At 44.2% G+C, this 20,916-nt stretch overlaps 1 protein-coding gene across 2 annotated transcripts in view; it reads right to left on the reverse strand.

The window, feature by feature from the left end:
- Positions 1–20,916, reverse strand: part of itgb7 (integrin, beta 7) — a 77,314-nt gene that overhangs the window by 29,163 nt on the left and 27,235 nt on the right. Inside the window, exons 3-8 of one of the 2 annotated variants that reach the window (XM_051925053.1) lie at positions 14,296–14,363; positions 10,451–10,651; positions 4,736–4,901; positions 4,379–4,620; positions 4,142–4,300; positions 3,952–4,047 (exon numbers count right to left, since the gene is read on the reverse strand). In XM_051925053.1, coding sequence (XP_051781013.1) covers positions 3,952–4,047; positions 4,142–4,300; positions 4,379–4,620; positions 4,736–4,901; positions 10,451–10,651; positions 14,296–14,363 — 932 coding nt within the window. Of the gene's footprint in view, positions 1–3,951; positions 4,048–4,141; positions 4,301–4,378; positions 4,621–4,735; positions 4,902–10,450; positions 10,652–14,295; positions 14,367–20,916 lie in introns of both variants that reach the window. The other variant, XM_051925052.1, reaches the window with a different exon arrangement.

Raw genomic sequence — 20,916 nt, forward strand, 5'->3', positions numbered from 1 at the left:
AACATCTCATAAGTTTCAAAGGCTTTCACTGGTAAAAACATCAAATGTATGTAAAGAGTCAGTCTTGACCGTGTTGACCCTTCTTCTCCATAACTTCTGCACTTTGCTCTGCCAAATCCTGACTGATGCTGATCCATTCTTGCCTTTTCAGGGCTTGGAGTTGATCACAATTAGTAGGTTGTCCACGCACTTTTTGAGAATTGACCACAGGTTCTCAATGGGATTAAGATCTGAAGAGTTTCCTGGCCACGGGTCCAAACTTTCTCCGAGCCACTTTGTTATCACTTTTTGCCTTGTAACATGGCACTCCATCATGCGTGAAAATACACAAATCTTCACCAAATGGTGCCTGGATTGTTAGGAGAAGTTGCTCTTGGAGGACGTTTTGATGCCTTTCTTTATTTATGGCCGTGTTCCTGGGCAGAACTGTGAGTGGGCCCACTCTTTTGATGAGAAGCAAGTCCACACATGGATTGTCCCAGGATGCTTCACTGTAACACAGGACTCACGGTAGCAGAAAATCGATATTCCAGATGTCCCAATGTGTCAGAACAGAGGATTCATCCGACAACAGAACTTGTCTTCTGCTGTCCAGTCCTTGCATTTCCTGCAGAATTTCAGTCTGGACTTGATGTTTATCTTGGACGGAAGTGTCTTCTTTGCTGCCCTTCTTGACACGGGGCTGTTGTCCAAAAGTCCTGGCCTCACTCACTCACACCCACCTGCTGGCAATACTGGGCACTGGTGCCAACACCATTCTATAGCAGACAGGTCTGGTGCTTGCTGGACACTTACAGCTGATCGTTTTGTGCCAGGGCCAACATAAGTTAAAATGGACACTTGTGATAAAGTGAACTTTTTATGCTAATAAAGTTGTTTGAAATGAATTAACATGCATATGCACAATAAACAATGGGACCTGCCATCACAAAAACTGGAGCTGCAAATTTTGCAAAACACAACATTTGTGTCACTGGCCACCACTGTATTTCTTGTATTTGCTGTCTCTTTTTCGCTCTTTGAGTATTTTCTTAAATCTTCTGATTTTTGTGAAATAAACCTTCCTTTATTAAGATTCTTTGCCCTTTCTGTTCCGATTGGCAGTGCTATTCCAAAAATGACCACTGGAGGGGGATATGAAACCAAACCCCAGCTAGATAAAATGGGTAAACGCAGAGTCTTTATAAAAAAGAAAAGAATTATTGTGAACCAAAATGTTCTGTAGCACAAGATTGAAGCTCTGTAGAGCACGACAGACAAAATGGAGTTTCCTAAAACACAAGACAATCCAAGTGAACAAATTCCATCCATCCATTTTCCAACCCGCTGAATCCGAACACAGGGTCACGGGGGTTTGCTGGAGCCAATCCCAGCCAACACAGGGCACAAGGCAGGAACCAAACCCAGGCAGGGTGCCAACCCACCCCAGGACACACACAAACACACCCACACACCAAGCACACAGTAGGGCCAATTTAGAATCGCCAATCCACCTAACCTGCATGTCTTTGGACTGTGGGAGGAAACATACGCAGACACGGGGAGAACATGCAAACTCCACGCAGGGAGGACCCGGGAAGCGAACCCAGGTCCCCAGGTCTCCCAATTGCGAGGCAGCAGGGCTACCCACTGCGCCACTGTGCCGCCCCGTGAACAAAATCCCAAATCACAATTCCAGACAAACACACAGCAGAAAGTCACAAAAATCCAACAGGTTACATTAAGCACAAGGCAGAGCAAACAATAGAACAGTTGGGACGAGAGCAGGCCATTCAGCCCACCAAAGCTCACCAGTCCTAACCACCTAATTCCTCAAAAAAAATGAGTGTCCTAAAGTCCTCCTGTTCACCACACTACTTGGTCGCTTATTGCTTGTGGCTCTCTGTATGAAGAAAAACTTCTTAGGGCTCGTTTATACTTCACGCTCAGAACGCAGACGTGCACGCATCATGGCTGCCACGTGTTCCCAGTGTTCATTTGACGTGTCCTCTGAGCAGGTACTCAGAAATTAATGCGACGCGTGCGCGAGTTGCAGTACCAGAAAAAAGTCAGGGGGCGCAGTGTGATAAAAGTCGGAATGTGACGTCAGAGTCTCTACTTGTGACAGAAAGTCACTCTGAGGATCCTACGAGATCGGTGTGCACGCTTCGATGTTTGATGAATGGTTTGATGTGGTGAAGCAAAATGCCAACATACAGATGTATTCGTGGTGCTTTTATATTCAAGCGTCACATATTCCGTTCGTAATGACACGATACATTTTAAAAGTCTCACATACCATCTTCTGTGCCGTCTTTTTTTTCTAGTGCTTCCTTCTGACCCGACAGCAGCGGCAAACAGCAATAGATCACCACACAGAACAATATTAAATGTATGATATTCCAACTCTCTGCACATTTAGAATCCTAAGATTTATACTTGATATCACTTTCATGATGAAATGCATTAAAGTATGTATGTTATAATTTCAGATAAATCATTCATTTTGTTTAAATAATGAATGCTGTTAAATTACACATGTTGTGACGACACGGTCTGTCTTGCAGGGAGTCACGTCGCTGGTATTTCTTGCTGGGTTTCCACAGATGGCTCCGGTTTCCTTCCAAAGGTATGCAGATTTGGTGACACTAAAATGACGCCAGTGTATGTGTGTGCTTGTATTCACCTTGCGATAAGCTGATGCCCCGTCCAGGGATTGTTTCTGCCTCGTGCCCATTGCTTGCTGGAATGGGCGCATCTCTGGATTGATGGATTTAATCACTAAACATCCTTATCAGAGATACTGCGGTAAGGTGTCATCGGAACTGAATGGGTGGTCCAGACAATTCACAACACAGCGAAGCCGAACCTGTTCTGACCGTGATGATATCTCACACTGCCACCTGGTGGATTCCTCCAGATTTACGTAAAGTACGCACGCAAGTATAAACAGTACAACACTTACGTAGCAGGAGTGTCCAGCTGGAGCACCCGTCACATGAAGTATAAACTCCGCCTTAAATGTTTGTGTGAAATTTACCCTTCACAAGTCTCCAACTGTTTCAAGTGTAACAACTCAACAAGTTTCCAACAAACACGCAGAAACTCAACCAAAAACTCTATAAGCGCATTTGAAAAGAACTGACAGGAACTGTGGGAGACCCTCCATATTTTTAGAGTTATTGTGAAACACAACATGCCGAGGGGTACTCCAGTCACTACTGCGAGTTACTGTGAGTTGGTGGAGACCAACGTGAAGCCTGCTCTTCGATCCAAGTGGGGGGGACTTGCTGCAAGACAATGACACACACACTGCTAAGAACATCAAGGCTGGTCTGGAGAATCTGAAGTTGGAGGTATTGCTACATCCTCCTTAGTTTCCAGGTTTGGCACTGCGTGATTATCACCTTTTTGGACCGCTGGGTGGTTGTCAATTCAGGACAGATGACGACGTGAAGAAAGCAATGCATGAGAGGTGGCGAGGATGAGACAAAAACCTGTTATTCTGCTGGAATCCCGGCACTTCTAGGTGCATTGAGAAGGGTGGAGACTCCACTGAGAAATGACAGCATCAGTTTTGTGAAGGTTCGCTCCATTTTCTGATAAATCCCATTTTCTAACTTTAGCTTGACTCCCCCTCACAGAAATATGACACAAATGATAAAAATGTTTTTCTTCTCACAGAGACCCATAGATACTTAAAATACGTGACCAAGTAATGTGGTGGACCAGAGAACTTTTGGAACCTTTTGGAGAAATGAGGCGAACAGACTAGTGAGCTCGGTTGGGTTAAAGAGTTTGTTCTTGTCAAATTGTTCTAAAATTCTCACATGAAGGAGGTAACCAAGACCACATGTTGCAGGTTCAAGGCCATATTTCCTTCAAGAAGAAGTCCCAGACTCTAAATAAGGAAACAAACCCTCAGGGTGATTGGTTATTCCCTCTCCCAGTGGCAGAGTGTACGACTCTCACCTGATATGTTGGAACGCTCTTCTCAGTCACAGCAAAAATGGGCTGGATGTTATTCTGGGAGAGGACCCGAGCAATATGTCCGACGGAAGGGTAATCCTACGAGAAAAGAAAGCATAAGTCAGCGTGCCACTGGATAGTGTGGAGGGTTCTTTAGGTGGTACGGGATACCTGGAGTACAAATGCCACTTACGTAGATAGTGCTGTTCTCATACAAGCCCTCACGGCTCAAGTGACAGGCTCCATCATTGGGGACATAAACTCCTCCAAGTTGCCCGTCACCCGCCATGTGGAAAGTATCGTCTGAGGTGTACACAAGCAGTCGTGTCACGTTACCCCAGCCAATCTGCTCCTGTGGAAACGGAAAATGAGAGACAATAAGTGCAAAGCACGGCCAAACTACAGGGTGTCCAAACCATCAGGACTTTACCGTGCAAACGGCCGCCTGCATCATAGCATCAAAGCCAGCCTCCGGGGGGTCCAGGTTTCCCGAAATCATCTGCTCGCTGACTTGCTTTTTGAAATCCTCCACTCTGCTGGTCAGTGGTTGAACGTTTCGGAAACTGAACGGTGCCTGGCAGGTGGTTTGTCGTGTGGGGCAGGGGTTCTTGAGTTTGGCTTTCACCGTACTGACGTAAGGCAGCACCGTCTTATCGACAAAGGAACCAAAACCTGCCAATCACAGAAACAAAGATGTTGGTGTGACTGTCCACCCACAGGAAGTGGCCCGACTCTAGAGGACCACACCACTTGTGTTCTCACTGATCACAACACCAATGGTCCTCACCGATCCGAACAGATTTAGTGACCATCTCTAAGGCACTGAGGATCTCCTGCCCAAGGTTCTTGATTTTCTCCAGGTCGTCCTTCATGGAGTATGAAAGGTCCATCAGGTAGTAGAGGTCGATGGGGTAGCCTTCAGCACGTTTGAATTGGGCCTTGAAGGACATGGGCTCACCTAATGGAGAGGAAGATGGCATCGGGAAAGTTTGAGTGGACACAGATATGGACAACCATTAGCTCCAGTTGAGGTCTAGGAGAGTGGAAGTCTAGTTAGATCTAGACCAGGACTGGGAAGGAAAGACAAAAAGACCCAACTAGCTAGATGGTGTTGCACACCTGTTTGGAGTTCTTTATTTTCATTTGAAAATCACTTCATTTAAAGAATTGCACTGCTCACAACGTCAAAAAGTTCTGCATTCTTCATATGGGCCAAGGCCTAAACTGAAAACGCCCACAGTAATAATTACTTATGGGAGAGGGGAGACATAAACCCCTGGCCCAAATTAACCAACTTTTTTAATTCTAAATTTAATGCATTTAATAAAGAGCATAAATTCCACATTATGAACTTCTGTAATTCTCTTTATGTTTTGACCTACAGTAAGTCAAACACGCAGTTTAAGCTACGCTACTTTAGCTTGAGACGTTGTGCCACTCTTTTGTAATTCCTGATATCCATGTCTTCTTATTTGTAGTTTCTGTGCCCATTCTTGTTATGATTGGAAATCTTTATTAATTTTTTTTTATGTTTTTCCGAGCCTAATTTGTTGTTGTTTATATTTGATCATAGATTTTTTAGGTCACAGAATTCATTTTTAATTTTGTTTTCTTTTGTAAGACGGTGTTTCCAGACAGTTATGAATTTTTCCTGCGTCTTTTTGCAACGCCTTAAGGATTTTCATGCTGTATTGCTTGCCAATGTTTTTCTCATTAATAAAGACGAAACATCTGTTAATGAAAAAAGTAATACTTTCATTAATTAAAACCGAAATATAAATGAACGAAATAAAGACAAGAACATTAAAAATGAAAAAATTAAAAATTGTTCTTTTAATTTTGACTTTTACCTGAGTGAGTGCTGCAGGAGATGGATGGGCGTTCCAGAAGGTGATTCCTTGCCCAGATGAGACACCATGAGAAAAGAAAATGAAAGGACAGGCTCTCTGACCAGATGGGTATGAGAATTCTTACCCAGCAGGGAGGCTAGCATGACGGCAGGACCTGGAGACACACCGGCATGTCCCCTATACTTTAAAGGGATTCAGGTCCCATTCAGAAATTTTAGTTCCAGAAAACAGCCCTGTTGGGTTCTGTGGGTGCCACCAGGGGGCACTGCAGGCAGATATGGTCCCTAGTTTTGGTGTAACCCGGAACTACTTCCTATGGACCATGTCCTAGACCTAGAAGTACTGGCAGATCAAAGATAAAAGGAGCTGCATCATCTTAACCGGTAGACCGAGTCGGGAGGAAGTAGATGAGGCTTGACGGGACGAGAGTGAAGAAATAAGATGTTTTCTGGGCTGTTTAATTTGGCTTTTCTTGCGGAGATCATTTTTATTAATACAAAAGGACTGTATTTGAGGCCATGATTGCTTTGGATGTGATTGTGTCTGGGGTTTGGGGTTCAGTGACACCCCGTACTGGTTACGCACCACACAAGTCTTTGCTCATGACACACATGCAAGTGCACATTTGTTTGCAAAACCGAGTGGTTCTGATTTTAGCTTAGCGAAGAAGGTCGATTCGGGCAGATGTGCAGGTACCCTTCGCTGCAGCCCACCGTCCGAATCTCGCGATCAGCTGACACTTTCTGTGGATTTCAATGGGGGGTTTTCAGTTAATAGTTTTCCCTTCTAGAATCGAGAATGAATACTGAACTGAAGTGATATTGCCATGCAGTGTAGATGGCAGGACCCTCTCTTGGTGTACCATCCATACTCATAATGAGACGTAACTAAACAACACAGCATACAATGTAGTCCTGCTGAGATTTATGGCCAATCGAGTTGACACGATTTGTACTTGCGGCCTATAGCCATAGGAAATCAACAGGGTAACAATGTTCTAGAAATCGCCCAAACCAGCCACAGTAATAAATCGTCGTTATTATTATTATTATTATGATTATTTCACAGGGTCTCGTATGTCTTCTGACTCTTGGAGGGCCCTTTAAGGTTCGTTTTGATCGTCGGTACTCTGCATGACTAATTCTTATCCATTAGGTCCGTGCCGCCTGCATTACACCAGTGCTTCTCAACCTTTATAGTTTTGCCTTTTTTAAATTGATTGACGACCCACTAGGCCGCAACTCCAAACCACCACAACTGGATGAAACAAGCGAGATTCCCCTTTGTGAAACGATCTCACTTAGAAATGGGGAAACATACAGCGTGGCTGAGAGCATAGCATGACCCACCATTGCAAACCAATGATGGCAAACCTGCGACATACCAGCGGTTACGAAACACACGTGTGGACGGTGAGTCAAGTGGGAGCCCTGAGAAACAGGGATCATGAATCTTCACAGCAACCCCTGGCAGCACCCATAGGACCAAGCAGGACTGACTCACGGCACTACAACTCCCATAATGCCCTGCAGGTGTCCACATGGTTAGCGAGGTACTGGGATAGTGCCATCTAGCGGATGGGGGATAAACATATTCCAGTGGGGGAAGACTCCTATTTTGGAATATGTTTATCTCCCATCTGCTAGATGGCAGCAGCCCCTGGCAGTACCCATGGGGGACCTAGCAGGACTGACTTATGGCACTGCAACTCCCATCATGCTTTTGCATAAAAAGTCTGGTCTACCTCCTCACTTGCTACTGGTCCTTCTTGATCATGAACATCTAGATATCCCGAAAGAGGTTGGTACCCATGGCTGTGGGCACAGAGGATCAGGATAGGATCAGGGGTCCTGACTGATAATCACCCATCATCACCATCTGATGGCTGTTCCTTAGAAAGTCAGAGATCTAGAGACTTGTTGTTGTGTAGTCCAAATTCAGCTGAAGGTGCACTTGGACTGAAGAGAAGATAAGTCAGATGGTTTGATGTCCTGAGTGGAGAAGGAGGGGCTTCCCAAACCTGAGGTAAAACTTGTTTTCACTGCTCAGGTAGAGATGATTCGGGTCATATGTGTTCTGTCAGTGCACTGGCAGATAAACATTTTGAGCATGCAGAAGAACAGAAAGGGTACAAGAGCAAAAAGGAAAGCAAAGCTAAAATGAGGGACAAGATTTGAGGCTGTGAGAACAAGCGAGATGTCCAAACCGAATGCTACATGTGAGTAGAGTTTTGCACAAGGTGTTTTTGAGGGAGTTGGTATCTGTAGATTGGATAAGAAAATGAATTCCCAGTTGTGCCAATTAAGCATTAGTCACCATCTCAGAGGCCACACCCCCTAGACATGTGGGGAATTGAACGTTACAATGGGATTACAAAATGGACACTGCAAAAAATACTCAACATCTGAATCATTGCAACATTCTAGAAATTCTGAATGTGTGTAAATGTGTGAATGGTTGCTCATTGACAAGTGTAACACATGTCAAGAAAACTTTCTATAAATCACGTTGCTCTCCTAACGTGTGTTACATTTGTGCGCACTGTTAATACTCGAAACATTTACTAGCTATAGTAGCTGGTAAAAGTCAATGAGCAACCATACAAAATGCTAGCACTATAAAAATTGCCAGACTTAGTGTTAGTAAATGAAATCACCAAATGTTAGCTGTTTCACAGTAATTAACAACAATAACGTTCATAACAGAAATGCCACATTAATGAAGCAAAGTTTGCAAAGCTTGTATTTTTGTCTGAAAGACTCAGTTTTTCTGCAGTTATGTCCTCGTCCCGGAGTGTCACTCTTTTACTGTTTAGAAAAACAACGTAATGATCCATCCTCTGCTGATGCCATGCAGTGTACCTTCAAGGCCATCGGTCGATGTGTTGTGAGGAGGAGGACTGTTCATACGTGTCGTCAAAAATTGTGCAGAAGAATAAGTACCTCCGGTTTCAGACAACGAAATTGCGTCTGTTTTGTTGTTTTTGAGTTATTACACTTTCATTATTTGAATCACAAATAAATCGAGAAAGGTATATGAAATTTTAAGTTTATCACTGCTATTTGTTACCACAGAATTAAAAAATACCTTATTTTCCCTCATTTCACTGTTTGATCAAAAATCAAAATCTGAAAATTCCTTTCATTTTCGTTTTTTCATTTTTGCTTCTAAAATGAAATTTCAAATACCAAAAAGTACACGGACCAAGTTTAAGTTTATGACTGCTATTTGTTACCGTAGAATTAAACAATACCTTATTATCCCTCATTTTATTCTTTAATCAAAAATCTAAATCTGAAAATTCCTTTCATTTTCGCTTTTTTGCTTTTGCTTCTAAAGTGAAATTTCAAATACCAAAAAGTACAAGGACCTTAGGAAATGGTAAAAAACTAAAACTAAATTAAAACTAAAAAATACTAAATAAAACTAATATTACAAAATGGCAAAAAACTGAAACTACATAAAAATAGAATATAAAATGAAACAGTAAATAAAAACTAAAATTAGAAAATGTTGAAACAAGAAACTAAACTCAAAACTAACTAAAAAAAAGTAAAAATAAATAAAACTGAAAATGGTGAAAACTAAAATTAAATACTAAAAAATAAAATTAAAAACTAAATAAGAAACAAAATTTGAAAATGGCCAAAACTAAAACTAAATAAAAACAGAAAAACTAAATATAAATTATAATTAGAAAATGATGAAAAACTAGAACCAAATAAAAACTAAAACTAAAACTTTGATTGTTAAAATTAGTAAAACACCGGGCGGGTATCCTAAAGTCATTTTGGTTTGTGCGTTGCCACCATTGGGTCGCGAGTCCCCGTTGTATTTCAAGCTGATGAGTTATGGATGGTTGGTGAAGTGGGTCGCGGTGGGTCACCATGGATTGATTGCTTTGAAGATCATCCTCAATTATACTCCCCCCAACCAGACGATCATCCATGAACTTCAATTGGACCCCATGTCCTGACGATCGTCCCAGCATTCAACAAGGAAGGGGTCTCAATGAGACTTAAAAGGGCCAGACTGTTTATGAACTCCTGGTCTAGGTAATGGCTGACACTCCCACTATGAGACCGCCATGCGTGTGCACAAACCAAAGGATGATTATGTGGTGAGGGAGGGCGGGTGGACAGAAGCTCATGTCAAAATCGGATTCCCTGGCCATATAAAAACCAATTTAGGCGCATAAAAATACAAAGGGAAACACAAAGAAAAACGAATGCAATGTACCCATCGTAACCCCTTCACAGTGATGACCACTTCCTGTAGGCGCTGTAATTGGCTCTCGCGCACAGGGTGGTGGACATAGCTGGGCCACTTGGTTCTAGAAATGCGAGGTAAAGCACACGTATGGGAGGCTGGGCACATCCTGGCTCTTTGTGTCTCATGTTTGGCCAGCTGATCACCTCTGGTCATATGACATGATTAGGGCAGAGTGGCCCGACCCTGAGAGAGGAGCTGACCAGCATGGCCATGGCAATATTGGACTGCAGGGACGCTTGTCACTTTTTCAAGTGGGAATGGGAGACTGGAGACACCATTATTATTATTTGGACCTTTTGTATGGAAGAGTTGGGCAAGTCTTAGTCACTTTGGGATATTGGAATCAGAGAGCGGAGAGACCCCCGGGCCCGAGTGAAGACGTTACCTGGCCGCAGCTTGAGGCGGAGGTGCTGAGGCATCAGCTGCACGGTGTATCCATTGCCGTGGCTGAGAGTCCGGTTCTTCCTCACATGCAATTTGTTCTTGGGGTTGTGGATCTGCGTGGAGTTGCAGCCGCGGCGCAGGAGGCTCTGCTCTGAGTCACAGCGGCTGGTATCCGACTCACCGGGCTTGGTGAAGTTCTGGGGGGAGGAAGAAGAAGAAAGACATTGTGGGAATGGAGGGGCGGCAGCAGCAGCAAGTCCAGTAGGACACGCCCACCGTGTGATGCAACGGCGCGGCCCACCAAGTCAAGAGGAGGTCACAAATTAGACTGTGACGCACATCAGATAGCACATCAGATCCGTGGTACCTCTATCTGCCTGCCTGCACTTTGCCTGCCGCAGCACTTTATGCAGTTCAGTTATTTTCAGTTTGGCTTATTTTCTGGCTCCGCAATGCCCCTCCCCCACCAAAAGCCCCTCTGCCTGAACAGGAAGCTTGAGGTGGCGGGCTTGGGTTAAGAAAAAGGAAAGAAGGCCTCGTCAGTGAAAATGTAGGTCAGGCACGTCTGCTATTATGGGGTGGCAGGTTTCTGTTAAAATACGTTTGCCCAGCTGTGCTCGAATTGTTCTTGGCGGTTGTGTGAAAAAGTGAGTGCCCCCCATGGAAACTGCTGACAAATGTGAACAGGCAAGCAGTAGATCTTCACGCAGACAATGGCCACAGCTAAAGGTGATGCAGGTACATGAAGACAAACACAAAGCAAAGGTGCCTTTTAGTCAACCAAAATACAAATGGATGGGGAAAAGGTAAGCCCACCCTTGGACTCAGATGCTGGTATTACCCACTTTAGCAGAAATGACTTCTTGTAGGCGTTTTGCATAACCGCCCACCAGCCACCAGTCCCTGACATCAACTCGGTGAAATTTCTCATCACTACTAATAAAACTCCTTCAGTTGCAAAAATGTTGGTAGGTTTTCCTGTAAGTCCTGCCCGTTTCACATCCCCCCCATAACATTTCAATGGGATTCAAATCAAGGCCAGTCCATAACCCTTGTGATGGAACTGGGGAACCAGCGAGTCCCAAACCCAAAACACAGTTCAAATAAAGGTTGGTTTATTTTCCACAATCCTCGGTTAAACACAAAGCACAGGTTCTCTTTCTTTACAGTCCCTCACAATACGTCTCTACTCTCCACTGCACTGCCCTCCACCAGTTGAGTGTTGCCTCACATTCTCCCAGCTCTGACCCAGTCCCTGGACAAGGGTGTGCTGTCTCTTTTATTGCAATCCCGGCAGTATGTCTGGTGCCAGGGCTGCTGCCCATTGGAAGCACTTCCGGGTCATACAGAAGTTCTGTATAGCAGAGAGGACATCTCTCTGCAGTGCCCTCCTGTGGCACACCCATGGAACTCCAGCAGGGCTGTTCTGCCGGACTACATCTCCCAGCATGCCCTACTGCTTTCCAGCTGGGTTTCTGAAATCTAGGGCCACTGCCATCTAGGGTCCTGGGGGAATAAAGAGTCCCCAGCAACATCAACTTCGTATGGGCTGTCCATCCATTTATTCTGGCTATCTCTTCAGGGTCTGGCACCTTTCTCTCCCCTGGTTGGGATGTTCATGTCAAAGTGATTCAGATGATATCTATCTATCTATCTATCTATCTATCTATCTATCTATCTATCTATCTATCTATCTATCTATCTATCTATCTATCTATCTATCTATCTATTATATAGTGCCTTTCACATCTATCTATCTATCTATCTATCTATCTATCTATCTATCTATCTATCTATCTATCTATCTATCTATCTATCTATCTATCTATCTATCTATCTATTATATAGTGCCTTTCACATCTATCTATCTATCTATCTATCTATCTATCTATCTATCTATCTATCTATCTATCTATCTATCTATCTATCTATTATATAGTGCCTTTCACATCTATCTATCTATCTATCTATCTATCTATCTATCTATCTATCTATCTATCTATCTATCTATCTATCTATCTATCTATCTATCTATTATATAGTGCCTTTCACCTCTATCTATCTATCTATCTATCTATCTATCTATCTATCTATCTATCTATCTATCTATCTATCTATCTATCTATCTATTATATAGTGCCTTTCATCATCTATCTATCTATCTATCTATCTATCTATCTATCTATCTATCTATCTATCTATCTATCTATCTATCTATCTATCTATCTATTATATAGTGCCTTTCACATCTATCTATCTATCTATCTATCTATCTATCTATCTATCTATCTATCTATCTATCTATCTATCTATCTATCTATCTATCTATCTATCTATCTATCTATCTATTATATAGTGCCTTTCACCTCTCTCTATCTATCTGTCTTTGATGTGATGCAGAATTCACAGTTGACTCAATAACTGCAAGGTGCAAAGCATCCCCAGACCAGAACGTTTCCCCCACCATGCTTCACATGTGGTCTGAGGTTCTTCTTATGAAATGCTGCCTTCCGTTTGTTCCAGACATGTCTTCAGTTACTGTGGCCAAACAGCTCCATCTTTGATTCCTCCGCCCAGAGCCCATTGTTCCAGAAGGCCTGCTCTTTGCCCCAATGTTCAATGGCACCCTGTCGTCTTGCTCTAATGCTCTGACTTTTTCCTGGCTCACCTCATGTGCAGGTCATATTGCTGCGATCTCATGCTGACTGAAGATGCATGCACTTTGACACCAACTTTTTCAAGAGTTAACGTCAGATCCTGTGATGATAATTTTGGGGTTCTTGGAGACTCAAATGGTCAGCTCATGGAGTGAATTTGCTCAACCAGCCAGTCCTGGCACAAATTAGCAGTCATTTGAAATCCACGCCACTTATAGATGATTTTCCTTACAGTGGAATGAATGATTTTAAATCATTTGGTGGTCTTTTTAAATCCCTGGCCAGATTCCTAGACAGTCCCAATCCAGAACCCAAAACAAGGTCGTAAACAGAGCACGGGTTCAAAAATGCAGTTATGACAAAAAGTATGAAGTACAGGAAAACACAAGTAAACACGCATTTGGGAGACCCTCCATATTTATAGGGGAGTTCCTAGCGGTGATTGGCAGGTGGTCCCACGAGGTTCATTACACATTCATCGGCAACAAAACAGAAAATAAACAAAAGTAGCGGAAGCATCCATATATATATATAGCATAGAAACTAATAAAAAAGACCAGAAACATGACTTCCCACCACTGACTGAAACATGACATACTGTATACACTACAAAAAAAATTCCAACAGATGGCGTATCACAAACATTAACACTGAATAAGCTAAAAAGAGAAACTGCCAGATAGACAGAAATAGGTTTATAGATACAATACAATTAACGTTAATTGAAAAATAAATAAAATTGAAGATGGGCGGCACAGTGCTGCCTCACAGTTAGGAGACCCGGGTTCACTTCCCAGGTCCTCCCTGCGTGGAGTTTGCATGTTCTCCCTGTGTCTGCATGGGTTTCCTCCCACAGTCCAAAGACATGCAGGTTAGGTGCATTGACGATCCTAAATTGTGTGCTTGGTGTGTGCTTGGTGTGTGTGTGTCCTGCGGTGGGCTGGGATTGGCTCCAGCAGACCCCCGTGACCCTGTGTTAGGATGTAGCGGGTTGGCTAATGGATGGATGGATGGATAAAACAGAGCCCTGGGTAACTCGTGACATAACCATAACCTATGCACATGGAGCTGAGTGCGTGGACAGAACCAGCCAGTCCATCAGGATTGGGTTGGGTGGCATGTCATATAAAGTAAAGTCAGCTTAGCATCCTCCAGACCCCGAAAATACATGATGAGAGACTCACCCGCTCAGAACACCAAGCACATCCCGGCTTCATCATGCACTCCTCACAAGTCGGCTGAGGGACGCAAACTGCTGAAGGGTAGAGAAGAAAAAGAGCATCACACATCTGAAGAGTCTGAGTGGTCAGTGACTCCTGAAGGGACTGCCACACCACAGATAGGAGGCAGAAGTGAGCAGAAAGTAGAAGACCAGAGGGCTGACCCAAACCAGGGTGAGTATAACTCCATGAACCAAAGCTCTCCAGATATGAGAAGGGGCTTCTAGGAATTACACATCAACCTGGCTCAAGCACTCAGTATTGACTGGTCATCCTGGCATAAATGCTTCCACATTTAAAGGTTAGTCCGGCTCAGGGAGCTCCTGAATGTTCATTAAATTCCCATTAACCTGCTGAATGTCCTGATCAGCCATACTCAACCACTCAGGATCTCCTAGTCAGCCTGGGTCAAATGCTCTGTATCTACTTGCCATCCTGACTTAAGTGATCACCATCTACTGATCAGCTTCATGTTAGCATTAATAATGGGCTTAGGAGCTCAGGACATCCTGGTGAGCCCAGCTCAGGTGCTGAGGTTCTACTGGTGAGAATGATGTGAATCTTCAGTATCTACTGGTCCACCTCACTTGAGTCATCAGGATCTACTTGAGAAGTCAGCTGTGCTAGAGTTTTCAGCATCTAATATACTTATTATCCTAATATACAGCCCTTCATAATATACAGTACTTGTTAGCTCCTCAGACTCAGACTCTCCTAGGGTTAAGTGCTTGGGATCTACTGGTCATCCTGACTTAACTGTTCAGCATCTACTGATCAGCCTAACTTTAGTGCTTATAATATACTTGTTAGCCCCTTTAGTAGTTCAGAATCTCCTAGTCAGCCTGGCTCAAGTGCTCGGTATCTACTGGTCAACCTGACTTAAGTGATCAGCATCTACTGATCAGCTTCATGTTAGCATTTATAATGGGCTTAGGAGCTCAGAACATCCTGGTCAGTGTCTACTAGTCAGCTGTGCTTGAGTTTTCATCATCTTATATACTTATTATCCTAATATAGTTCATAATCTACAGTAGCTGTTAGCCTCTTTAGGTGCTCAGAACGTCCTGGTGAGCCCAGCTCAGATGCTCAGTTTCTTCTGGTGAGCGTGATGTGAGTCATCATTATTTCCTGGTCAACCTCACTTGAATCATCAGGATCTACTGGTCATTCTGACTTGAGTGGTCAGTGTCTACTAGTCAGCTGTGCTTGAGTTTTCATCATCTAATATACTTATTATCCTAATAATAGTTCGTAATCTACAGTAGTTATTAGCCCCTTTAGGAGCTCAGAATCTTCTAGTCAGCCTGGGTCAAGTGCTTGGTATCTACTGGCCATCCTGACTTAAGTGATCAGCATCTACTGATCAGCTTCATTTTAGCATTCATAATGGGCTTAGGAGCTCAGATCATCCTGGTGAGCCCGGCTCAGGTGCTGAGGTTCTACTGGTGAGCGTGATGTGAATCTTCAATATCTACTGGTCAACCTCACTTGAGTCATCAGGATCTACTGGTCATTCTGACTTGAGAAGTCAGCTGTGCTAGAGTTTTCAGCATCTAATATACTTATTATCCTAATATACAGCCGTTCATAATATACAGTACTTGTTAGCTCCTCAGACTCTCCTAGGGTTAAGTGCTCGGAATCTACTGGTCATCCTGACTTAACTGTTCAGCATCTACTGATCAGCCTAACTATAGTGTTTATAATATACAGGGACATTCACTCGAAAGATAGTCTGTTGTAATTCCCATTAGGATGAAGCAATCTGAACCAAAAAAATACACTATCTACCATGAGGTATGTGGAATCGATTGCTGGAAGTGGTTTCTGTTTCCTGCCAGACACATGTCTATGTGGCACTCCATGTTCCTGAATGTGTCGGGTGGGGAATAGCAGCAATTTCACGTTGGATGTTTTCCTTCAGATCTTCCACAGTGTTGTTCCGTTAGACATTTCCTATGAGCAGACCACAAAGGAAGAAGTCTGGTGGTGTCAGATCTGGCGACCGTGGTGGCCAAAGCCCCTGTTGCCGAAGAAGGACTCCATTTCTGCCATGCTCCTTGCCGATGTGTGACACCTCATTCCATCTTGCTGGAAGTAACGTTCCGTTAACTCACGATCATCCAGTTGATTCTCACATCGCTTAAACGAATTGGTGACCCGATAGGTTCGCACCTTGAAGACGTGCTGCTCAATACTGTACACCACCATCCTGAGGAGGTGACTGAGTGAAGGGGTACGGGCGGCAGGCACCCAGAAGTTTCAAACAGAGGTTAAACGACACAACGGCTGTCCAGGGCCTATCTCATTGCTCTGACGCAGGGGCATCCCGGTGTGGTCCCATGCCCGGCTGGGACGCCCCTTCTACATATGTCCTGGGGGAGCAACCATGGGCATCTCAGTACCTCCACCGGGATGCTTGGTGGCAGCCTCCCTGGCTGATGATGGTGCCTCATTTTCCCACAGGGCTTCATGGGAGATGGAGTTCTCCACAACCGTGTTAGGATCTGGGGTGGCCAAAAGAGGGTGCTGCATGGGTCCCTGAGTCTGCCTGGACACCTCTACAGCCCCGCCTGGAAGTGCAATCAGAGGCAGGTGATCAAGCACCTGCTGGGTGGGCTATAAAAAGGGCCAGCAGCCACCACTCAGGGGGCCAGAGTTGGGAGGAGAGGACGAAGCTTCAGGGGAGGAGTGGTGGTGCCAGAGGGTGCATTTGTGGTGATTTGCTTAGTGCTTTACTTGGACTGTGTTGTGGCTGGGGGGTTCACGGGGAAGACGTGCCCTCCAGCTGAAGAACTATAAAGTCTTTGTGTTTTTATACGTGCCTCAGTGTGAGTCTGTGTCGGGTCAGGCACTATACAGTGTCTATATCACACCGGCTTGTTCGAAGCTCCATATACTGAGGAGCACATTGGTCGTTGTTTCATTCAGATTTCTTCATCCTAGTGAGAGTTATTACAGAATATTCAGGGCCTCTTTTGAGTGAATCTCCATGTACTTGTTAGCCCCTTCAGGAGCTCAGAATCTCCTGCTCAGCCTTTTTCAAATGCTTGGGATCTGCTGGTCATCCTGAGTTGCCTGCGTTTTCGTAATATACTCATTACCTCCCTTAGCAGCATGGATTAATGTAACCTGGCTCAAATGCTCAGTTTCTACTGGTCACCGTGCCTTAAGTGGTCAGCCTCACTATAGCATTCATTCTGTGCTCCTCAGCCCCCTTAGGAGCTCAAAATCTCCTGATCAGCCAAACACTCAAGTGCTCAGGATCTACTGGTCATCCTGAGTTATCAGTTTCTACTGGTCAGCCTTGCATTGAGGTCAGACGTGTTCTCCTGATCACCTTAAATCAACCGCTCAGTACCTAGTGGTCATTGTGACTTGCGTCATCAGTAGCTACTAATCAGCCCCACTTGGCCATTCATAGGATAGTCTTTAGCCCCCTCCTGTCCAGCCTGGCTCAAGTGCTCAGGATCTACTGGTCATCCTGACTTGTGTCATTAGTATCTTCTATTCATTTTCATTTGCGTTATCAATATCTACTGGTCAGCATCACTTGAGTACTCATAATATACTCGTTAGCCCCCTTTGGGGCTCAGATCAGTTTCTGCTGGTCATCCTGACTTGTATCACCTGGTCAGCCATGCATTCATAATAGACTCGTTAGCCCCACTTTGAATCTGCCAAACTCAAGCGCTCAGATGCTCTACTAGTCACCCTGACTTGAGTTGTCAATATCTCTTGGTCAGCATACCCGATAAGATTGTTAAAATCTCCTGGTCAGCCTGGCTCAAGTGCTCAACATCTGCTGGTCAGCACGGCTCAAGTATTTTGTATTTACTGGTCATCCAAGTTCAAGTTCAAGTTTCTTTATTGTCATCTGTCACACACGTGCACATGGGAGGCAGATAAAGCGCTCAAATGAGGGTCATTCCACGCCAGACCAGGGGGTGATGGAGTGTGCCAATCCTTTCTCTCTTTCCACTGCAGACCAGTTAAGGGAAATTCCGCCTGGCCCCGATGACGTCATTTCCTGTCCTGGGTAAGACGACGTCACTTCAGGTCCTGGGCCCAATGGTATCACTTCCAGTCCTGGGCGAGACGGCGTCACTTCAGGTCATGCGCCCAATGGCATCACTTCCAGTCCTGGGCGAGACAACGTCACTTCAGGTCCTGGGCCTGATGACATCACTTCCTCTGGCTTCCTTTAAAACCGCCAACTTTGCCTCACCCAAGTCAGTTCTGCTCTGGATTCAAACATGCTCTACTGTGCAACCAAGTTTCAAATTTGCAACTGGGCTTCAGGTATACGGGAGGCTGCCCCAAATCTTTTTCTGGCTCTTGTCTTGTCATTTGACACATCCCATCCAAATACACAGTCCAGGCTGAGACGAAATTGTGTGCCTTCAGGATCACGGTGCAAATCTGATTTGACTCATCAGTATCTACTGGTTAGACTTGACTGATTATGGGTAGTATGGTCATAAGCCACCTTACGAGCTCAGGCCAGCCTAACCTGGCTCAAGAATTCAGTTTCTTCTGGTCTTACTAACTTCAGTCATCAGTATGAAGTGAGCAACCTCACATTTTTACTTAAGAGCTCGGCATGTCCTAACTCAGGCGCTTAGGATCTACTAGTCACCCTGACCTGAATCATCAGTATCTACTGGTCAGCCTTACCTGAGTATTCATAACATACTCGTTAGACACCCTTAGGAGGTCAGAATCAGAATCTCCTGGTCAGCCTGACTCAAGTGTTTTGTACCTACCGGTCATCTTTGCTTCATAATCATCTACTGGTTAGACTTGACTGACTATTCATTCATACTCTTTAGCCTCCTTAGGAGATCAGCTCTCAATTTCAGTATCAACTTATCAGCCTTGCATTCATACTGTACTTGTTCAAAATCTCCCAGGACAGCCTAACTCATGTGCTCAGCATCTACTGGTCAGTCCGTCTCAAGCATTATATATTTACTGGTCATCGTGACTTGCGTCATCCATATCCACTGGTTAGACTTGACTGATAAGGCTTAATATGCTGATAAGCCACCTGAGGAGCTCAGGCCAGCCTAACCTGGCTCAAGTACTCAGTTTCTGCTGGTCATCATGACTTCAGTCATCAGTATTAACTGGAACACCTCACAATCATAATTAGGAGCTCAGAATGTTCTAATTAACCTAACTCAAGTGCTTAGGATCTCCAAGTCATCCTGACTGCAGTCATTAGTATCTACAGCTCAGCCACAGCTGAGTATTCATAATGTTCTTGTCAGCCTCCTTAGGAGGTCAGAATCTCCTGGTCAGTCTGGTCCAAGTGCTCAGCATCTACGGGTCAGTTTAGCTCAAGTGCTCAGCATCTACTGCTCATCCTGACTTGTGTTATCAGTATCTACTGGTTAGACTTGACTGATAATACATACTACGCTCATAAGCCACCTTAGAAGCCCAGGCCAGCCTAACCTGGCTCAAGTACTCAGTTTCTACTGGTCATCCTGACTTCAGTCATCAGTATGACATGGAAAACCTCACAATTATAATTAGAAGCTCCGAATGTCCTGATTAGCCTAACTCAAGTGCTCAGGATCTCCTAGTCATCCTGACTGCAGTCATCGGTATCTGCTGCTCAGCCTCACCTGAGTATTCATAGCATATCCATTAAAATCAATAGATTGTCAAAATCTCCTAGTCAGCTTGGCTCAAGTGCTCAGCATCTGCTGGTCAGTATGCCTCAAATATTTTGTATCTTCTAGTCATCAAGATCAAGTTCAAGTTGCTTTATTGTCATCCCATCCAAATACATAGGACAGGCTGAGACAAAATTGTGTGGCTTCAGGACCACGGTGCAAATCTGACTTGAATCATCAGTATCTACTGGTTAGACTTGACTGATTATGCCCAGAATGGTCAAAAGCCATCTTAGGAGCTCAGGCCAGCCTAACCTGGCTCAAGCTTCTACTGGTCACCTTGACTTCAGTCATCAGTATTAACTGGAAAACCTCACATTCATACTTAGGAGCTCCTAATGTCCTGAGAAGCCTAACTCAAGTGCTCAGGATCTCCTAGTCATCATGACTGGAGTCATCAGTATCTACTGCTCAGCCTCATCTGAGTATTCATAATGTGCTTGTCATTCACCTTAGGAGCTCAGAATCTCCTGGTCAGTCTGGTTCAATTTCTCAACATCTACTGGTCATCCTAACTTGCATCATCAGTATCTACTGTTCAGACTTGACTGATAATGCATAGTTTGCTCATAAGCCACCTTAGGAACCCAGGCCAGCCTAACCTGGCTCAAGTATTTGATTTCTACTGGTCATCCTGACTTTAGTCATCAGTATCACCTAGAAAACCGCACAGTCATAATTAGAGGCTCAGAATGTCCTGATTAGCCTAACTCAAGTGCTAAGGATCTCTTAGTCATCCTGACTGCAGTTATCGGTATCTTCTGCTCGGCCACAGCTGAGTATTCATAATGTTCTTGTCAGTCACTTTAGGATCTCCGAATCTCCTGGACAGTGCTCAACATGTACTGGTCATCCTCAGTTGTGTCATCAGTATCCACTGGTCAGACTGTTTATAATATAC

The sequence above is a fragment of the Erpetoichthys calabaricus genome, chromosome 3, assembly GCF_900747795.2.
Source record: "Erpetoichthys calabaricus chromosome 3, fErpCal1.3, whole genome shotgun sequence".
Classification (NCBI taxonomy): Eukaryota; Metazoa; Chordata; class Cladistia; order Polypteriformes; family Polypteridae; genus Erpetoichthys; species Erpetoichthys calabaricus.